Below are 21,833 nucleotides of genomic sequence, written 5' to 3'. Positions count from 1 at the left end.
CACACCGTCAACTGCAGCTGATTCTCTGGACTGACACTTTGGACTTCCAGAACTCAAACGCCCTCGTGACCATGAAAGCATCTTACCGCATATGGTCCACATGTAAGCACAAACTACGTCTTACGGAACGCCCGTCTTCCTTGACCCCCATAATACATAATCCAGCCTTTCCAGAGGGACTTACACCTGCTAAATTCGCCTGGTGGATAGAAGCGGGACTTGGTAGAGCGGGCCAGTTGATACACCAAGGCCAGGTAATTTCATATCAGACCCTACGTGACACCAAACACATCCCGCCCCGGGAATTGTTCCGCTACTTGCAACTCCGACACTTTATGCTGTCCTTACTTGAGCGAGGGTACGTGGGTGACCAGACAATGTTTGAACGGAGATTTCTAGTGCGTAAACGTCTACACCACTCCATTTCCTCCCATTACGACCATTTCTTAGCCGTTAAATTTGGCTCTCCCCCTACGTATAGGCAGAGTTGGCATCAGGATCTGCACAGAGAGTTCTCGGACGAGGCATGGGATGAGGCTGCTGAGTCTATGCATAAAATTACCATCAACACTATGGTCAAAGAACGTCTTTACAAAGTGGTAGCACGGTGGTACCTCACGCCCGCGAAGCTATCTCACATGGGCCCTGGGGGTGATCGTCGGTGCTTTCAGGGATGTGGGGGGACGGGCTCTTATATTCATGCGTGGTGGTCGTGTCAATTTATAGCGCCGCTCTGGCACCACTGTTTTCAGCGGCTGTCTCAGGCCTTACACTCCCCTATCCCGGAATCTCCTGAAGTCGCGCTGCTGGTGATGGATGTGGACGTTCCAGATCTTTCTCCACATAACCACAGTCTGATACATAGAATTTGTGCGGCTGTCAAACAAGCAATAGCACGCAGGTGGAAGGGGCGCCCCCCTACGGCGGGAGAAATCGACTCCAATATATGGCACATGATCACTATGGAAAAGATCACGGCGAAACTTCACGACACTATGCGCAGGTTTGAGGCGATTTGGGACCCATGGCTCACGGCGTTTGCTGACAAGGACCAGGTGTTGCCTCTGCTATATCTTTAGCTCCCATTAGGTCACACTGGGAGTTTGACGCGTCTCCTCCTTACTCCCCCTTTCTCTCGTGTCCCCCCTTTTTTTTTCCTCTCTGCTTCCTTTCTTTTCTGTTCTCTTATAATTCTCCTCCCTTACCTCTCTCTTCTCATCCTTTTTTATTTACTGCTCCCGGTTCGCATTTCTGTTATTTCTTTTGTTTTGATTTCTATGTATAAAAACGTGAAAACCACATCTGTGATTTGCTTTGTCTGATACGCCTCTCATGTCGGGAATGAAGTAACTTATGCCTGCCGGTTGTACCCGGCTCCTCTGTTTTACTGAGACATATGTTTGCTTCGCCATGCTTTACTGATGTAACCCTGCTGGACATTGTCTCCTGCGTCCCTTCATGTGTTGTACGACTTGTATTGTTTTGGTCAACAGATGTCAATAAAAACGATTTAAAAAAATAAAAATAAAAAAATATGTACTTAAGGACTTGCCCCAGCACCCAGATTGCACCCACAGATTAAACACAGACACAGGATTTGCTCAGATTGCTTGCACAGGATTTACTCAGCACCCAGATTGTACCCACACTGGTCTCCTCTCAGAGTTTCAGGTCTCATTCAGGGTTCCCCCTCAATCTGGCTCAAGTGCACCTTTTTATTTATTCTATAGGCCCAAAACAGTAACAGTTATCGATAGACTGTCAAAATACACACCTATACTCTACCCTTCCAAACGCCTGCCCATAAACAAACACACTTAAGATACAATTTGGAAATAATGAATAGAACATAAAATAATTTCCCTTTAACATGAAGAAACTGTTCAGTTGCCAAATAAACTGACCTACAGAAATTCTGTGTTGAACACGGCCATCCTGATTAAGCTTTTCAATTTTGTCATAATTTTTTTTCCTCAAATCAACTAGCATTCTGTTATGGCCAAACCCAAATGTTAGCACAAATGGCCAAATCAAGGGCTTGGCTCCATCTCATAAACCAAGCTGTTTTAGCTGACTACATGTATAAGCATAAAAACTATAACTGAAGCCAACACAGTAAGCATTAAAAAGTCATATCACAAATGTTTGATTTTTATTGTTTTATTAAATGGTTGTATTTGTTTTAAAATCTATAGACAAATATTGGATCTTAGTCTATAAATGCATGTTCTGTGTGGCGTCAATAATAAATAAATGTAATTTTTACCATTTTTACCTTTTACACACACACAGAGACACAAACATGTAGACCTTTCTTTTTATACCATTATTATATGTATAGTCCAGCATTTGTTATGAATAATATGTGAAAATAAGAGCCAAAATGAAAATAAAAACACATTTTGATAATTTTGCCCATGATAACTGCCATTCAACAATTTCATATTACAAATACCTCATATACATAGGATTTCCATATATTTTTGGAAATACATCATTGTTTCAAAGCTTTACGTTTTTACATTTATTTTGTATCTTTATTAGTCAACAAAGAACCCATAAATAACACACAAAAGTACATATTTCTAAAAAAAAAACCTGGGATATTTCACATGGGAGCAGTTTGCATCAAACTTTGCCCGAGTTAGCTGTAGCATTAGTTTTTAATTTTGTCCCTACAAAGTTTCTATGTTGCCTACCATTTTTTCAACAGAAATCAATATAATCATATTCATCTGCATTTCCAGATTCCTAAAACACCCCACATTGTGTTTGTGTTTTGGGCCGGACCTGACATCAGTTGAGTCAACCCTTTCACTCAACATACATGACTTTTTATGAATCAGCCCTACTGCCTACATACAGGGCCGGACTGGGACTGAAAAGCAGCCCTGGAAAAATTTGGAGACCAGCCCCATATAGTTTATCTCACGGTGAAGCTCTTATACCCACACGCACCCCTTATACACACCCGAGTCACACTATGTGCAATTCTTTTTATCTCATTATTTGTATTAAAATGCCAGAAAGCAAAAGTGTTAAAAGGCCCTAATAAATTAAATACATTACACATAATAGGATCAAAACATTTACTACTGCGAACATTGTTAGATGAAAGAGTTCCATTTTATTTAGTGGAACAAAACACTGATCACATTATTCTTCACGATATTCTGGTAAGAAACTTTTATTTCTTTATTAATTCATGTAGACTATTTTTTTCCATATTTAATAAAAGCTATGATTGAGACATATTTGGTTTTTATTTCCTTTCATTTGACAACCTACCCCCGAGTTATGCACCTCTGCCCCCAGGCTTGCCACTCTGCCCCCCTGATATGCCTTCTAACCCCCTATATGCCACTCTGCCTCCAGAAATGCCTTATACCCCCTATATGCCACTCTGTCCCATGATATGCCTTCTAACCCCCTATATGCCACTCTGCCATATAGGGGGTTAAAAGGCATATCATGGGACAGAGTGGCATATAGGGGGGTATAAGGCATTTCTGGAGGCAGAGTGGCATAAAGGGGGTTAAAAGGCATATCATGGGGCACTCTGCCTACAGAAAAGCCTTATGCCCCCTATATGCCACTCTGCCTCCCCAATATGCTTTATACCCTCCTATATGCCCCTCTGCCCCATGACATCCCTTTTAACTCCCTTTATGCCACTCTGCCTACAGATATGCCGTTGACCCCCTATATGTCACTCTGCATCCAAAAATGCCTTATACCCCTATATGCCACTCTGGCATATAGGGGGTTAAAAGGCATATCATGGGACAGAGTGGCATATAGGGGGGTATAAGGCATTTCTGGAGGCAGAGTTGCATAAAGGGGGTTAAAAGGCATATCATGGGGCACTCTGCCTCCAGAAAAGCCTTATACCCCCCTATATGCCACTCTGCCTCCCTGATATGCCTCAACCCTCCTATATGCCACTCTGTCCCATGATATGCCTTCTAACCCCCTATATGCCACTCTGCCATATAGGAGGTTAAAAGGCATATCATGGGACATTTTTGTTTACTTTATATGGCAAGCCGATCCAGCTTGCCATATTAAATAAAAAATAATATATGCCACTCTGTCCCATGATATGCCTTCTAACCCCCTATATGCCACTCTGCCATATAGGGGGTTAAAAGGCATATCATGGGACAGAGTGGCATATAGGGGGTATAAGGCATTTCTGGAGGCAGAGTGGCATGAAGGGGGTTAAAAGGCATATCATGGGGCACTCTGCCTCCAGAAAAGCCTTATGCCCCCTATATGCCACTCTGCCTCCCCGATATGCTTTATACCCTCCTATATGCTCCTCTGCCCCATGATATACCTTTTAACCCCCTTTATCCCACTCTGCCTCCAGATATGCCTTTTGACCCCCTATATGTCACTCTGCATCCAGAAATGCCTTATACCCCTATATGCAACTCTGGCATATAGGGGGTTAAAAGGCATATCATGGGACAGAGTGGCATATAGGGGGGTATAAGGCATTTCTGGAGGCAGAGTGGCATATAGGGGGACACACTTACATACACACACATGCCGATTTTTTTTGTTTTTAACAAATACAAAAAACATTATACAGTACAAAAAATACATTATTTTACTCACCTTCTACTTCTCTTGACTTCCTGGTAGCTGCACACTGTTCTCCTCTATGCTGACAGGATGCCACTGACCTGACATCCGGTGCTGCAGCAGTCTGAGTGCGAGGGGGCGGAGCTTCCACCTCACGCTGCTCCCATCACTATGCAGCCATCAGACTGCTGGGAATGTAATCTAAACGGCCGGTGCGTGCTGATGCCGCCGGCCGGAGCTACTTTAACACTTTTTTTTAAATTTATATGGTAAGCTGGATCGGCTTGCCATATAAAGTAAAAAAAAAGTATTAAAGCAGAGCCGGCCGGCGGCATCAGCACGCACCGGCCGTTCAGATTACATTCCCAGCAATCTGATGGCCGCATAGTGATGGGAGCAGCGTGAGGGGTGAAAGGTCAGTGCGAGGGGGCGGAGCTTTCACCCCTCACACTGCTCCCATCACTAGACGGCCATCGCACACGGCTGCTGGGTGCTGATGCCGGCCGGCCGCATCAGCACCCAGCGGCCGCTTTGATTAGATTTCGGGAAGCCTGGGGGGCAATTGCCCCCCTGCCCAGCCCGCCCCTGGCACCGAGGGAGGCGTTCATTGCCATTTGCAGGCTGTCTTCATGGTAAGTCTGCCGTCCGCCCAGCCCACGGACCTTCCGGCCCACCGGGAAATTTCCCGGTATCCCGGTGGGCCAGTCCGGCCCTGCCTACATACAATAATGCCATAGAGATAATTCTATCCTAAATTGTTCCTAATTTATCACCAAACCTGCCTCCTTTAAAAGTCAGATTGCTAAATTATTCTTCATGGCTGGACTGTTTTCCAGATTACTTATATTGGTAACTTAATGGTTTATTTATGTAGAAGTCTGAGGTGAAACGTAGTTCAAGATTGTACGCTATGTATTGGTTTGTCTAAGTCTGTCAATTTTTGTCATATCCCCTGAATATATGTATTGTAAGAAGCGCTGTGTAAATTGTTGGCACTATATAAGTAAAAGATAATAATAATAATAATACGAGTATCCCAGAAATAGGGCAAAAAACACAACGTGCACACAAAAACATCAACGTCCTCTAACTAGATAACAATATCCCGGATATGCAATTCAAGAAATAGTATCACTCATCGCAACAAGCTTGAAAAAATCTAGAAAATTGTAAAGGTGTGATCAAGCTTCATTTAACTTCATAAAACCAATAAATGCATAATAAAATAAAAACAAACATATTAGTGTAGCAGCAAAGCAATAAAATGCCATCATATCTCATTTGGACAAGCATTTCCTTGGGCTATCCTTATCAAGATCAAAAAAGTAATGCCACCAAAATTTTACATAATTTCATTGGTGCAAATATAAAGCAGAGTTGATGAAATGTTATCAGTCACTGGGTTTGCTTGCAGAGTGTGTGTGATGGCGGACTGGTAAGATATCTCTGGGTATTTTTATAGACATAAAGCAGCATATCACTGCATTCAACATCTGCCTACCTTCCCTGTTTAAGCTAAGATGGTTGATCAACAACGACCTATTGGATAAGAAAAGAAATGTGTGCATCTAATAATGCATATTTATATCACTCTTCCAAGTGCTTAGGATCTGAACTAGTGTCACACTGGGAAGCTTCATTGCCCTACATCATTAAAGACAGCCGAGGCATGTGAATATAATTTGTTCTGGTGGAGGGACAAACCTAAATCATCCATGCTAACCCATCAGGAACTGATGCAGTAGACCCACCACCATTTATGTTGCAAAACTTTTCTCCATAAAATGATTGCTCTGTATGGATTGTGTATTTACAAGTGACTCAACAAATTGGCATATGGGTATATTTAGAACAGTAGATAAACTGAAACACCTTAAATGCTGTCATGCAGAAAGATCAAAAGTGACACATTCCAGAAATTTGCAACTAATATCAAGCTGACTCAGGAGTCTTTATAATTAATTAAAGTGTCAGCTCCATCTAGTGCTTCACTATACAAATTGCATGTATCATTTACTGGAAAAGGAGTGTTACAAGCAAACTCAAAACATCTTTATTTGAGAATATTTAATAATAAAACAGTGGAAAGTATTAGCAGACTATTAGCAAAAGTATTTTTTTTCTTTGAATTGTTTTCATGTAGTAAACAAATTTAAATGTAATAATAGTTTACTCCTGGGAAGTTATGCTGATAGTAATGTACCGTAGATATAAATTTAATAAATTACACATAGGGTTGCTTCTGGTGTGGGAGTGTTGCACATAGTTCACTTGTGCTTTATCAGGCTGACATCAGTTGAGACTGTACTGCTTTTTCCATCTGAAAGCTTTGATCTTCCCAGCAGCTCACACTGACGACTGTCTCCAGTATGTTGTGACTCCACCGAGTCTTAGAGGGACTTGGTTGAATACTCCAGGAGGATGAGACCCCCATCCACAGACTATATTATTTGTTTGTTTGCATTTTATAACATTTGATAAAATGCCACATGCTTTGTGAGTTTGCATTTTAATGAATCTATAATTTATTAAATTAATATCTATTTTTACATATATATTTTGCCCTACTTTTTTATATTTTTCTGGGCACATTGAGCATACTACAGGATTGTAGTTAAGAGTGCCACCGGTCAAAACTAGACAAACACAGAAACATCAGTCAGGGCCAGGCAATAATGCTCCAGCAAAAGAAGGTGCTATCAACCCTGGTTTATAAAGGCCCTTAATTATTGGATGACCGACAGATGCATTAGGAAATGGGTAAGGGTGTCAGGTCTATGAAAAGGCAGAAATTCTAGCAACCACAATGCTGCCTGGTGGTGGCAAGGAAGGTGCATTACTTCACATAAGCAGGGTTGAAGGTTCACATCTGGTGGCTCCTGACAGCAGCCCCAAAAAGGACAACCTCTAGATGTCCCATAAAGACTTTTGGGACTTTACATATGGAGGGACTGCTCAAAAACTTCTTAGTCCTCCCTCCATTTTATGGCCTATTAGAAGCCTCAATGAGGTCCAGAGATATGTGAGAGGACTCCACATAGTATAAGGTCAGGATAGCTGGTGCCATGCCACAAATTACATAAGGAAAAACTTGAGCAAAGGTTGTACAACAGTTACTTTAAGAAGTATCTGGCCAGGAGGATCTTTAGATCATTTAGCAGTCTGAAAACTACTTTAGTCACCTGTTAGATCTTCTTCAGGTGATAAGTCCCCCAAAGAGTCTTGGTTTCTTGAAGCAAAGTCTGGGCAAAGGATTGTTTTGCCTAGTTTGGGTGGTGCTGTTGCTATCATATTTTGTAGAACATGCGTTAATGGCCCATGACAGGTAGAGATTTGATATCTTGGTTTTCAGTGAGGTACAGAACTGATTATGTGACTTTGTTAGGATTACGGTTCATAGTTTTAGGTTTTTGTAGTGTTAGGTTTTCACAAAGCAATACTGTGCTGGCATGGATAATTATTGTGAGTTGTCCTCAATGTACTTTTCTGCACATATAAATTAGGTGTGTTAGATTTTCTTTGCCACAATTACAGTGGGGCAAAAAAGTATTTAGTCAGCCACCAATTGTGCAAGTTCTCCCACTTACAAAGATGAGAGAGGCATGTAATTTTCACCATAGGTACACTTCAACTATGAGAGAAAGAATGAGACAACAAAGTCCATAAATCACATTGTCTGATTTTTTAAGAATTTATTTGCAAATTATGGTGGAAAATAAGTATTTGGTCAATAACAAAAGTTCATATCAATACTTTGTTATATACCCTTTGTTGGCAATGACAGAGGTCAAACGTTTTCTGTAAGTCTTCACAAGGTTTTCACACACTGTTGCTGGTATTTTGGACCATTCCTCCATGCAGATCTCCTCTAGAGCAGTGATGTTTTGGGGCTGTCGCTGGGCAACACGGACTTTCAACTCCCTCCAAAGGTTGAGATCTGGAGACTGGCTAGGCCACTCCAGGACCTTGAAATGCTTCTTACGAAGCCACTCCTTCGTTGCCCGGGAGGTGTGTTTGGGATCATTGTCATGCTGAAAGACCCAGCCACGTTTCATCTTCAATGCCCTTGCTGATGGAAGGAGGTTTTCACTCAAAATCTCACGATACATGGCTCCATTCATTCTTTCCTTTACACGGATCAGTCTTCCTGGTCCCTTTGCAGAAAAACAGCCCCAAAGCATGATGTTTCCACCCCCATGGTTCTTTACAGTAAGAGCGGTGAGATTATGGAACTCTCTGCCAGAGGAAGTGGTGATGGTAAACTCAATAAAAGAGTTCAAAAGGAGCCTGGACGTGTTTCTTGAAAGCAATAATATTACAAGTTATGGATATTAGATTAATAGGGACAGAACGTTGATCCAGGGATTTATTCTGATTGCCATATTTGGAGTCGGGAAGGAATTTTCCCCCTGGTATGGGGCAATTGGCATCTGCTTCATAAGGGTTTTTTGCCTTCCTCTGGATCAACACAGTAGGGACACAATATGTATATAGGTTGAACTTGATGGACTTTGGTCTTTTTTCAACCTTATGAACTATGTTACTATGTTACTATGTTACCTTAGGTATGGTGTTCTTTGGATGCAACTCAGCATTCTTTCTCCTCCAAACATGACGAGTTGAGTTTCTACCAAAAAGTTCTAGCTTGGTTTCATCTGACAATATGACTGTAAGAAATCATTTTTATACTTTTATTTTGTTCTGCACATTTTAGGCCTGAATGCAACTTGATTGCTAGGAACATATGGTATCAATTAAGTGACGTAGTTTAGAGGGTCTTCTGTGGAATGCCGGTGTATCCTATTACTGTTCCAATAGGATTCCTTTACGTATACCCTAACCAAATGTAAAGGGGTATAAATTGGCATGACTACAAGGACAAGGTCTCTTTCCACGCTCTTTCCACGCTCTCATCTTCATCTCACCAAGATACTTAGCCTACAGTACCTTTTATCAACATTTGTTCCAGCATTGGTATTGTATGAATTGATAATTTGTTATCGAATAAACCTTATTAATAAGACATAGAAGCTGTGGTCTTGATTGCTGTTTGATCACTGGAGAAGCTTAGATATTCAAGACAAAGAATATTCTAACAAATTGACGAGCCAGACAGTCTTTAGTCAGTTTTCTACGGCGAGCCTTTACTGCACGTTTGTTTTTTACTTTTCCTCTTCCGACAAAGGGGGGATAGTGTGCAGTTGTCTGAAGAGATCAAAGAGATCCTCTGACTAAAAAAAAAAAAAAAACCTAGCAGTGTGATCAGAAGAAAGTGTAATTCGACACTACCAGACCATTACCAGACCACGTGGTGAGAAGCAAGAGCATTCCAGAACCGTGTATCGTAGTGAGAGCAGATTGAGCAAGCAACTGATCTACGGTAAGTATGGATTTTATTAATACTTTGTCTTCCGGAAGTAAACTTGAATTTACGTTTGTTCCTTATACGGCTAGTGATTCAGCTTTGTGGCATGATTTATGGCGTCAATGTGAAGATGCAAATAAGAAGATAGACAAAAAGATATTTTCTGTGAATAAGGAGAAACAAAAGTTGAGAAACGTAATGAAAATGATTAAGATTTTTAATACATTACTTGATGGTGGTGTTAATCTGACTAATAATGATGTTAGTCAAAGTAATTCACAGAGTAGTGACATGGTTAAAAATGAGATGCACAATGTGTGTGCAATAGAAAAGGAATGTCCTAAATGTGATTTATTAACTGAAGAGATTTCTGATTTGTCGGATTGCTTAGAAATTAAGAATTTGTTAATTACAAAATTGCAGAAAGATTTGAAACAAGTTTGTGTAATTACAAGGGGAGATAGACAAAGACACAGCTTAATTCCAGAAAATGTAGAGGATGAACCAGAGGTCAGTTCAGAACAGGAACTGCAAAGGAAGAAGCTTAGAAATAAAGCAGCAAAATTAAAATTACAGATACAAAGCGAATTAATGAAATTACTTAAAGAAATACCGCCGTATAATTCTAATTTGGATGCATTTGGTAATGCAGATGTATTTGAATCGAATACAGAGAAGCATAATTTGGCTAATGAACAACGAAACAGATTATTTAAAATATGGTTGCCTACATACATGAGTAGAAGATTAGTAGCTCCAATAAGTACTCCTATAGTGGAGGATGATGAAATCATCCATGGAACAGATAAGGATAGACTCCAACAGTTGATTAAGTTTACAACTGGAAATGAAAATCCAACACTTGACATACTGGAAAACCTGAAACCTACAATTTCAGAGGATCCATTTTCTTTTTTGTTAAGATTTGAGCAGGCTTACAGATTAGTTTTTAACATTTCTGATGATGAATGTCCTGTTTCTATGATACAGGTGTTTGTTAAAAAGTTTAACTACCTGGATCCTACTAGCATAGCAATTGCTTCTGATATGCAAACACTTGAGGATGCTGCTGCATTTATTGATAAAATCAGGAGAGAATGCAGACATGAAGGGGTTAAAATGAATGTGTCTGTAGTTAACATGGTTAATAGCAAGGATATAGGTAGAAAGGACAGATCACATTTAATTCACCCCCCTTCTCCCCCTCAGGAATTTAAACATACCCAGATGCAGAATCCCAGGGGACACAGGTTTTGGAATAAAGAGTCTTTTCACTGTTTCTATTGCAAGAAACTGGGACATTTTAAAAGACAATGTCGCAAATTTCTCTATAATAAAAAATTAAAAGAGCAAAGAAAATCAAATGGATTTGTTTACAGTTCAGATCCAAATGTATATACTAACAGGGCTGTAACACCTCAAAGAGATTTACTTTACACTCCAATGATTAGGCAAATCAGGGAGATTGAAGTTAATAAAGAAGATTTACCTAATACAGGAACTACACAGGAGTATGTTTGTTGTAAGTGTCGCGAGAGCTATAATACGTAGATCTATGTTGATTCAGTATATAGGGAGCTAGTATAGCAATTAACTCTAATTCGTACTGTATCCCTGCACTCTGTCTTCTATGAAGATGTTTTGAATAAGTTAATTTATTTATAAGAAAAACTATATGAACATCAGATGTGTTATATGTTAAAGTTTTGTGTTTTGTTTTATTCTGTAAGTTAAGATCCTGTAATGTTATATGTTGTATATGTTAAACTGCAACTACATAGTGTCCATCATTTGCAGAAGTACAAGTTAGGGATATTTCCTTTCTTGCTTCTCAGGTTGATTCAAAACCTTAATTTAGTTCATGAGAACAGGGTTTTGCATCATGACTAAAAAGGATTACTATGTATTGTATTGTATTGATCAAATATGTTTTTCCGTAATCAATTGAAGTATTAATTATTTACTATTGTCCATATTCTTAAATTCATCTCATGATCCAAATTCATGTGTTATAATTTGCTATTTGGTTATTTGATAAAATGATGCGGTCTTTAATGTTAATCATTTTAAACAATTTCTTAAGAATCATATTAGAACATTACATCATGTTTTATAGTGAGGTGCTACAATAATAAAGGTTTTGTATCAGCTAAGATTTTGATGCTGCATATCTGTTGTGTTTTTTAGGTTGTATGTAAGAATCGAATGGACAATGCAAATTATTAAAAAGTCTATCATGGCAAAGACATCTGACATTCAACAAGAGACAACCCTTTTTGTTTCTCGCAGTTCTGACGGCGACCATACTGATGATTGATGGTTCTAAGAAAGATCTACAGAGTCAAGAAGATATACAGATTTGACAACCAATTTATAGACAATTTAACAATACTCAAGGGTTCCCAGACATAATTAAGAAGAAAAGAGAAATTGATGATTTTAATGGTCATGTGTGTTTTGGTGTAATGAAAGGGTACTTATTAGTTTGTAACATTAGAATTAACGTCACTAGACAAAGTAATGTGAGGTTAAATGTTACGATAGGGCCTAAACATTTATTTAGTTGTACTAAAGGGACCTACACACAAGATGATAAATTTGGGTTTTGGGAACATATCATAAACAAAGTAGCTTTATTGAGTATAGTAATAGGATGCAGTAATAATGTATGTGAAGGTACATGTTTAATACCTATGGCAGATAAAGAAGAAACATTATTCCCTATGAGAGTATTGGGAGTACCTGTCAGTAGTACACAATTATTATTTTATAAATTAGAGTATCCTGATTTTGTTTTTTCCACAGATATGTCAGAAACGGAACAGTTAGACTTGTCTGCATGTTTACATTTTGTGTCCAAAATTATTTGTTTGTCTCATCAAGCTGAGACTATATATCATTCATGTTTTCATAACCAGAGCTCATGTTCAGGTACAATTCAAAGTGTGAAAACATCTAACGATCTTGTAACGCCTATAGAGAAAGGTAGAGTATGTGTACAGGTAATGTCTAATGGGGAATTGATTAAAGCAATGTTTCCTAAATGTACGCATACAGAAATATTATCGAAAGGTCTGTATTGTATTGATGGCGATCCAATAGCAATCTATATATATGGAACTCAGATTAATGTTTCTCAAATTAATTCTCAAAAATTAAATGTTTTGCCACTACAGTTTAATTTATCACAAGTAAGTGAATTTCCATGGCAAAAGTGGGCAAATGAGATAAGGAAAGATGTAGGATTTTTAAATGTCTTGCAAAAACAATTAAAAGAAGCACAGATTGTATTTCAACATGAGCAAGGTAAACTCAAAAACATAGAACATGAATGGTCAATAGTCTCAGGTACATCTTGGTGGAAAAACTTTGCTAAGTCAACAGAAATTATGGCAAAATCATCTGTTGGCTCCGCTATCACCAATGTTTTGTTACATCCATTTATTATTGTTTTATTTGTGTCTTTTATATGTATTATTTTTCAAATATGTTTATTATGTAGAATAAGAAAATCATATTTAACTATTCGAGAAAAGATAAAGCAAGGAGAGATGATATTAAGGGAAACTTTAAGACGTAGGATGCATCAGTCTTCCACAGATTCTTTTTTATAATATTATCGTTTACATATCTTCCTGCACTCACTGAATGTGATACGAATGTTGTATGAATGGACAGCAAACATTTATTTATGGTACATAACCATAAACAGGGGGAAGTGTAAGAAATCATTTTTATACTTTTATTTTGTTCTGCACATTTTAGGCCTGAATGCAACTTGAGTGCTAGGAACATATGGTATCAATTAAGTGACGTAGTTTAGAGGGTCTTCTGTGGAATGCCGGTGTATCCTATTACTGTTCCAATAGGATTCCTTTACGTATACCCTAACCAAATGTAAAGGGGTATAAATTGGCATGACTACAAGGACAAGGTCTCTTTCCACGCTCTTTCCACGCTCTCATCTTCATCTCACCAAGATACTTAGCCTACAGTACCTTTTATCAACATTTGTTCCAGCATTGGTATTGTATGAATTGATAATTTGTTATCGAATAAACCTTATTAATAAGACATAGAAGCTGTGGTCTTGATTGCTGTTTGATCACTGGAGAAGCTTAGATATTCAAGACAAAGAATATTCTAACAATGACATTCGCCCAATCCTCTTCTGGATCATCCAAATGTTCTCTAGCAAACTTCAGACGGGCCCGGACATGTACTGGCTTAAGCAGGGGGACACATCTGGCACTGCATGATTTGAGTCCCTGGCGGCGTAGTGTGTTACTGATGGCAGCCTTTGTTACTTTGGTCCCAGCTCTCTGCAGGTCATTCACTAGGTCCCCCCGTGTGGTTCTGGGATTTTTGCTCACCGTTCTTGTGATCATTTTGACACCACGGGGTGAGATCTTGCGTGGAGCCCCAGATCGAGGGAGATTATCAGTGGTCCTGTATGTCTTCCATTTTCGAATAATTGCTCCCACAGTTCATTTCTTCACACCAAGGTGCTTGCCTATTGCAGATTCAGTCTTCCCAGCCTGGTGCAGGTCTACAATTTTGTTTCTGGTGTCCTTTGACAGCTCTTTGGTCTTGGCCATAGTGGGGTTTGGAGTGTGACTGTTTGAGGTTGCGGACAGGTGTCTATTATACTGATAACAAGTTTAAACAGGTGCCATTAATACAGGTAACGAGTGGAGGACAGAGGAGACTCTTAAAGAAGATGCTACAGGTCTGTGAGAGCCAGATATCTTGCTTGTTTGTAGGTGACTAAATACTTATTTTACCGAGGAATTTACCAATGAATTCATTAGAAATCCTACAAAGTGATTTCCTGTATTCTTACCCCCATTCTGTCTCTCATAGTTGAAGTGTACCTATGGAGAAAATTACAGGCCTCTCTCATCTTTGTAAGTGGGAGAACTTGCACAATTGGTGTCTCACTAAATACTTTTTTGTCCCATTGTATAGCAGTGCTTCCATTTTACAGATCAAATATCACGTGGCTATACATTTTTGGTAGGAAATTTGCACCAAATGGCTGTGATTATTTTACAACTTCACATACTCCCTTCTTATGAACCTCTAAGAATAGCTTCCCCTCTGTATTCTATAAACTATTGCCGCATGACATAGCTCTCAGCACAGTTGCCTACACAGTTTGTTTAATACAGATTATCCATTGTGGCTTTGCTTAGGACTCTATGATTTGATAAAGAGCATGCACATCCATTGGCACTGTCAAATAAACACTGAGAATTAAAGTGTCGCTCCAAAACATTCTGTTGAGAGAACCCAGCCTGTACAAATTATATGGATAGCCCCTGCCAATTCGTGAATGGAACAGAAAGTGAACGTAATTTATGAGGTGTTGATCATATCACCATAAATCTGCAAAATAGCATCAAAATGCATGTTTCAGCCAGTGCTTGTTTCAAGATGATGGCTTGCAAAGATTGCTGAAAAGCTGCAGTAGAAAATAAAGTTGAATCAGAGAGTGGGCATTTAAACGCAAAGAGTTGGGAAAAGGGATCCCCTCCCTCTGAAGGGGTAGAGAGGGAGGGGATCAGGAGGGAAGGAAAGTGAGGTTGTACAGGTAGACATTTGGCCAAAAAAAAAAAAGTCCCAAAAATACATATTTGGTAGATGTACAGGAAGTGCATAACAAGACAGAAGATGAATTAATAAACGTGGCTGCAGGTCTGGTAAAAGTAGTCGAAATTAGGTTGGATACCTTTTCTATTTTGCAAGAGCTTGGGGATCTCTTGGGGTTCACCCCAAGTGTAATGGTGACTCCAGATGTAGACCTCCTTGCTCTCTTGTGCTGAAAAGGGATGCCAACTGTACATCATTGATGAGGCCAACGAAAGCTGAAACGTTTGGTGGTGTTGTGCAGAGGAAATTTTTCTCACAGTTCAGTTTCGCACTGCCCTTTTGGGGAGGATGAGACACAGCTGAAATATGAATAGTTGGAGAATTTTCCCCTGTAATGGCACAAGAGAGCTAAAATTTGAGATGCTCCCAAGCGGGGAGGCACCATAGGATAGGCTAAGAAGCGGCTGTCTGTTCTTGGTGAGCATCTCATCCTCCTCTTGTATGGGATTTTACCCTTTGGGGATCTCTTGGAGTTTGCGCCAATTGTAAAAGTGAGTATAGACACCTTGGTCTTTTGTGCTTCGAGGGATACCACCTATACCCCACTGATGAGGCCAACTGCCCTTTTGGGTTGGATCAGACTGATGTGTATTTGCAGATCTTTCCTCTGTAATGGCACAAGATAGCTAAAATTTGAGATTCTCCCAAGCATCACAAGGTACAGGCGGGTATCTGTTCTTGGTGAGAATTTCACCCTTAGGGAATCTCTGGGGATTCACCCCAAGTGTAAAGGTGAGTCCAGATGTGGATCTCCTTGCTCTCCTACAAGGCCGAAAGGTATGTCTATGTCACTGTTTCGCTGGACTATTAAGGAAGGTCGTCCCCGCAGAAGTTCTTCCGCCCAAACTACCGCTACTGAGAGGGGAGTTCCCAGCAGCAGCAGTCCAGGACTTAGACGATCCCAACAGTGGACAACCTCCCACCAGCTGGAGATAGATTCTGAGCGGCAGCAGCCGCGGCAAGGCACAGCACGAGACAGGAACACAAAGCAGGATAGTCAGACGAGCCAGGGGTCTGATACACGGAGCAGGTAGTCGGACGAGCCAGGGGTCTGATACACGGAGCAGGATAGTCGGACGAGCCAGGGGTCTGATACACGGAGCGGGTAGTCGGACGAGGCAAGGGGTCTGATACACGGAGCATGATAGTCAGACGAGCCAGGGGTCAAAACCAGAGATAACAAGCAAAGGTACCGAATCGTGGAGCAAGGGAGAGTCAGGCAAGCCGAAGGTCAAAAACAGGAAACAAGATGCACGAGCTAGATACACGAACTGAAGACCACAACAGGGTGCTTGTGAAAGGCACAGCCGGCTTTTAAAACTGGCGCCATTCCACAAGCCCCTCCCGGACCAGAACCAAAACCACGCCCCCCAGCCGTCCATCAATCCTCCTGCAACGTGCAGCGTGCCCGGGAGGCGGACCGACGACCGGAGGACGGGTAAGTATACTGGCTCCGGGAACTACTGTTCCCGGGACCGAAACCTCCCCGTGTCCCACTACCTCGGGCGGAGGGTCGTCCGCTGTCCGGGAAGATGTTTTCCCGGGACCCACGGACAACCCTTCGCCCGCTACTAGTGCCGCGAGCGGAGGACCGCCCGCCGTCCCGAACGGCCGGCGTACGGGAACCGCGGCCAGACCTCCTCCCGGCGGCGTCCGGAGCCGGGATGGAGACACTCCCGGCTGCGTCCGGAGCCGGGACGGAGACACTCCCGGCTGCGTCCGGAGCCGGGACTGTGACAGTCTAGGGTTGTTGGTTCCCTTGTACAGAGGAAATTTGCCTTGTATTTGGGTTTTGTACTGCCCTTGTGGGCAGGATCAGGCTGGTAAATTGATGGTTTTTTTCCCCTCCGAAACGGCACATGCAAGATAAAGTTTGAGATGCATAAATGATAGAATAAACATTAATATTTTAGGGCTTCTTGATCCAAGGAGAAATCCAATTTAATTTTAGAGTTAGGAAGGATTTTTTTCTGAAAAAAAAAGGAAGGGATTTGTTTCCCTTCCTTTGAATAAAAAGCAGGAAGCATAGGTAGAAGGGTTGAACTTGGTGGAACTAGGTCTTTTTTCAACCTAAATTACTATGTTACTATTGGGAAGGCTATTAAAACAGCTGCCTATTGCTCTAAGTGTGCAAAATGGCTAGTGAAGTTACGGATGTCGATGTTTAGCTGAATATCGAAAACAAGTATTCAATAGCCCTAACAGCCCAATTTTTTGGTGTCTGCTGGTAGAATACCACTTGGATTGTTACCCTAAATTTAGTCTTTCTCTATGAGTATGAAGATATAATCTTGGTGGTTAGGAAAAGTTTTATCATACGATATCTGAATTCCAGTTCAGGACAAGTTTATTGCAATTTTTTTTTTGAAAATCTTTTTATTGAGTTTTTCGTGTTTTGTTTACAACAAAATCAAAAGCAACAAAAACAACAAAAACGTGACGCCACAAGTACGTCCCCCAGAGAATACCAACGGACAGCATGTTTATTGCAATTTTAAAAAGTAATACAAACACCTGAAACAGAAGACTACACCATGTGAAAGCTTGGAGTATTAGGTGCTCATGTGTCCTGTTGCTCATTCATTGCTCTGACTAAGGCCCTGGGTTTTCATATCTAAGCTAGCCAACTTCTGCCCCTGTGAAAACATCCAGGTACTCCCCGGTAGTAAACAACCAAACAGCACGAAGTGGAGCGCATGTGGTTCATTCTAAGTGTACATCCGACTAGAATCGATCCTGACATGATATTAGTCTTAGCATAATGAAAAAAGGACAGTACTGTCTTTAGCACTTTTAGTACTGTCTTTCTAAACCCCAAATAGGGTTTTGTATTTTTGCACGTTCACTAATGATTGCACTTTGCACTTTATATTGAGTCACTTTCTATGTAAATTATATAGTGGGATATTAGCCTTTACGATATCTTCCTGTACGTATCAAAATGGGCTGCTGCTGCACTTTACTGTCCTTTTTTCATTATGCTAAGACTAATATTTACCAGCTTTCGGTGGATCTTGATTTATACGCATATGCACTGTTCTATTTGAGTGGTGCCACCATAATTGTAAGTGTAATTCGTTTCATTTACATCTGAATATTGAAGATACTGCCCCATTTTTGTCTACTTCTATTTTCGCAGCACTAAAGATCTGAATATTGGATTCTTGATGAGCACACCATTTGCAGTCCACTTGTGAGTGGCACTTATTTTCACATTCTATATTTTGCTTTTACATATTGCACTATTGTGTTTTATTTTTTTTTCCTCATGTACATGCGCTCCACTTCGTGCTGTTTGGTTATTTACACACTTTAAGGAAGAGTGTTTTTTGGAAGCTGCAGTCTAGAGGGAAGTATTATTAATACTATTGATTATTACACGTGATATTTTTGGTTTTTTTCTTGTTTCTTACTCCCCGGTAGTAGAGTGCTAGTGGTGCTAATAGTTGTGTCTATTGGTTTGTCGTTCACGTGTGACTTTCACTAGCTTCCCTGGCCTGTACTTGAAATGCAAGGCGTACAAGCACACAAAGAAGGTACAGAAACTAATAATTTGCCCTGCCTAATTGTTAGCAACAAATATTTTGAGGATTCATATACTAGGGCTGCTAAAGAAAATGTATTTTTGCATGAAATACATGCATGATGATTTTTTTTGCACAATATGTTAGTAAATTAAATATAACTCTGCCCTAGGATACTGCATCACTCAAATTCAAAAGGATTTAATTAGCTCTACTAAAAGTGAAAAGTTGGATCCAGGTTGATTTATGTATTCAACCTGGGATCTAGATGGACTCTTTTAACATATGAGTTTTTACGTATGTAGCAGGAGGGGTTAAAATTATGTTTCCTTAAGCCCAAGATATCAAGCAAGACCTGGTCCATACCTGCATGTAAAAATGAAGAGGAAGGCTCATCTTGAATGATTTATGAGTGTTTGAGCTACATAAAGAAGGAAATTAAGGTAACCTTTAGATATCTGCCTCAGAAGAAAATGAGTTCAATTTGTTGAATTAAAGAAACTGAATTGTGCAGGGTTTCTTGGATCTAGGAAAATACAAAATTAAAATTCAGTATACTCTACATACCTTTAATATTAATTACAGCTGGAACAAAAAGTAGAAAAAATGTTTTCATAAAATATGCTATATTTATGGGAATCACAAAACATTAAGTGCATTTAAAACAGGGCATACAAAGATGCCACGGTTTCTTCCATTGTTCAAACGAAAATTCATTTTTATATTCACTGGAGAGCACTGTAGGTGTGCAGAGAAAATCTTTTGTAACCTTTAATTGACAATGATCCTTGTTGGATTTACTGTAATCTCTTGCTTTTAGAGTGTTTACTCATCTTGGAATCTAAAATAAAACACAAAAAGTGGTTCAAAAGGCTACTTCTCATGAATAATTCAGAGGTAATTGTGTTTAAAACCTTTTGTATCATAAATCCCATAAACTGTATATAAAGGTTTGTGTGCACCAGATATCACCTGCAAAAAAAATCTATTTATCGAGATCAGTGGAAAGAATGGTAAGAATGATTAGTTTAGGATACCCAATCATAATATCTTTATCTATCCTCTCCCAAGGCTTCTTATTTTCAGTTTCAAAGTCTATACGAAAGGCAGAGAACGATGAAATGCTGCTTGATACGATCACCTTGAGGAAAGCATTCCATAACGGAGACACTTCTGAAAAATCAATGGGTATGCCAAAGGACAATTACAAGATTGACGGCAACAACATCTTAAATGAAGAGGAAGAAAGAAGCCTAAAGGTAATATCTCATCAATATACACGTCCATAAAAATGACCAGATATGTTTGAAAATCAATATTACCCGCCCTTACGAAAAATTACTGCAGTTTGTTTGTAGAAAACTGCAGTTTTTTTGACATGAAAAACTGCAATACTGCACTTTTGCTTCAGAAAAAACTGCAGTAATTTTTCGTAAGGGGGATCTTAATGAAGCACCGGTAAGCTTTGATTAATTACAGTTGTTAAACAAATGCTATTTGTGTTGTATGGGGAAAGTGATTTTTTTATATCTATAATACTAATAATCACGCTTTCCCCCTCCCAGAGTACAGGGACTGAAAACAGTTTATTTAGCCATGATGGGCTTCCACTGAATGTTGGAATTAAACATATGCCATACTTGGCACTTAAAAACTCAGCACTTCGTCCAGAAAGTGACGATCAGAACATCGACTTAATACAGGAAAGAAGAGATATTGGGGAAGAAGAAAACACTGCAAAATTTCCTATAGGACGGAGAGATTTTGATAGTAAGTATCAATGCTTTTATAAATCCACAGTGTAGAAGGCTAGAAATTGAAGTATTACAAAAAAATAAAACAACAATTTCGAAGGCACATTCCTTTTCTCCTGATCCACTCCCCACCTCCTTTAGCCATAATTGCATCTTGAAAACAACCCCCCTCCTACCCACTTTACTTCTACATTATCTCTTGCATCCTGAAACAACGTACCCCTAATTACTGCTAGAAGAGAGCTACCATTCCCTCTTTTGATTCATCCTTTTGTTTCAGTTACCCATATAATTCCTTTAGAATTTCTTAAAAAGCACACAATCCTCACTAGGCACTGTGTAAATATACCACAAAGCTGTACTGCAAGCTCACGGTTAGGGTTTTCAAATCCTATTGTGTCTGTATGTGTAAATGCATACTCCTTATAAGTTTTTTTAACCCCCCTATTTAAAAATTGTACAGTGCAGCATAATTTGTTGATGCTTAATATTACATAGGATATTAATAATAATAATGCATAAACATATGTTAACTGCTGACTAATGTATAACCGCCCTGGCATCCAAGGTAATCAGCCAGCCATAACCTTACTGAGCATCATGGGAATTCTCATTTGACAATAGCTGAAAATTAACCTGTTGGTTGTCCCTGACTTGTGCAAGTAATGGACTATGGAATGCAAAAACATGTAATTGAAAGAAACATCGCACGAAACTACATAACCTGCAACACAAAGCCTTCTTAAAAGTTTCTTGCCCAAAGGATCACATTGTCTAGAATACTGTCCCTATTTTGCTTGTGTATTGTTAATCCGTGCCAAGATTAGGAGGAAGCAAGAGTAAAAAATTAATCTATTTTTTTTCTTCTTCTTCTTCTTCTTCTTTTAGTGCTACGATGCATGCTTGGCAGAGTTTATCGACCATGCTGGCAGATATGATGTCCAAACA

General features: G+C 39.7%; 1 protein-coding gene across 1 annotated transcript; it reads left to right on the top strand.

Moving 5' to 3' along the window:
• Positions 1-20,150: 20,150 nt before the first annotated feature.
• On the top strand, positions 20,151-21,823 carry LOC149299727 (pro-MCH-like). The gene is made up of 3 exons (XM_089486023.1): positions 20,151-20,390; positions 20,697-20,901; positions 21,774-21,823. Exons 1-3 carry the CDS (start codon positions 20,151-20,153, stop codon positions 21,821-21,823), a joined length of 495 nt encoding a protein of 164 aa, XP_089342149.1.
• The last annotated feature ends 10 nt before the right edge of the window (positions 21,824-21,833 follow it).

The sequence above is a fragment of the Sceloporus occidentalis genome, unplaced genomic scaffold (genome assembly GCF_023333645.1).
Source record: "Sceloporus occidentalis isolate IW3139 unplaced genomic scaffold, rSceOcc1.0.p SCAF_28, whole genome shotgun sequence".
Classification (NCBI taxonomy): domain Eukaryota; kingdom Metazoa; phylum Chordata; class Lepidosauria; order Squamata; family Phrynosomatidae; genus Sceloporus; species Sceloporus occidentalis.
Note: the sequence above shows the minus strand (reverse complement) of the source record. Positions and strands in the feature narration are given on the sequence as shown.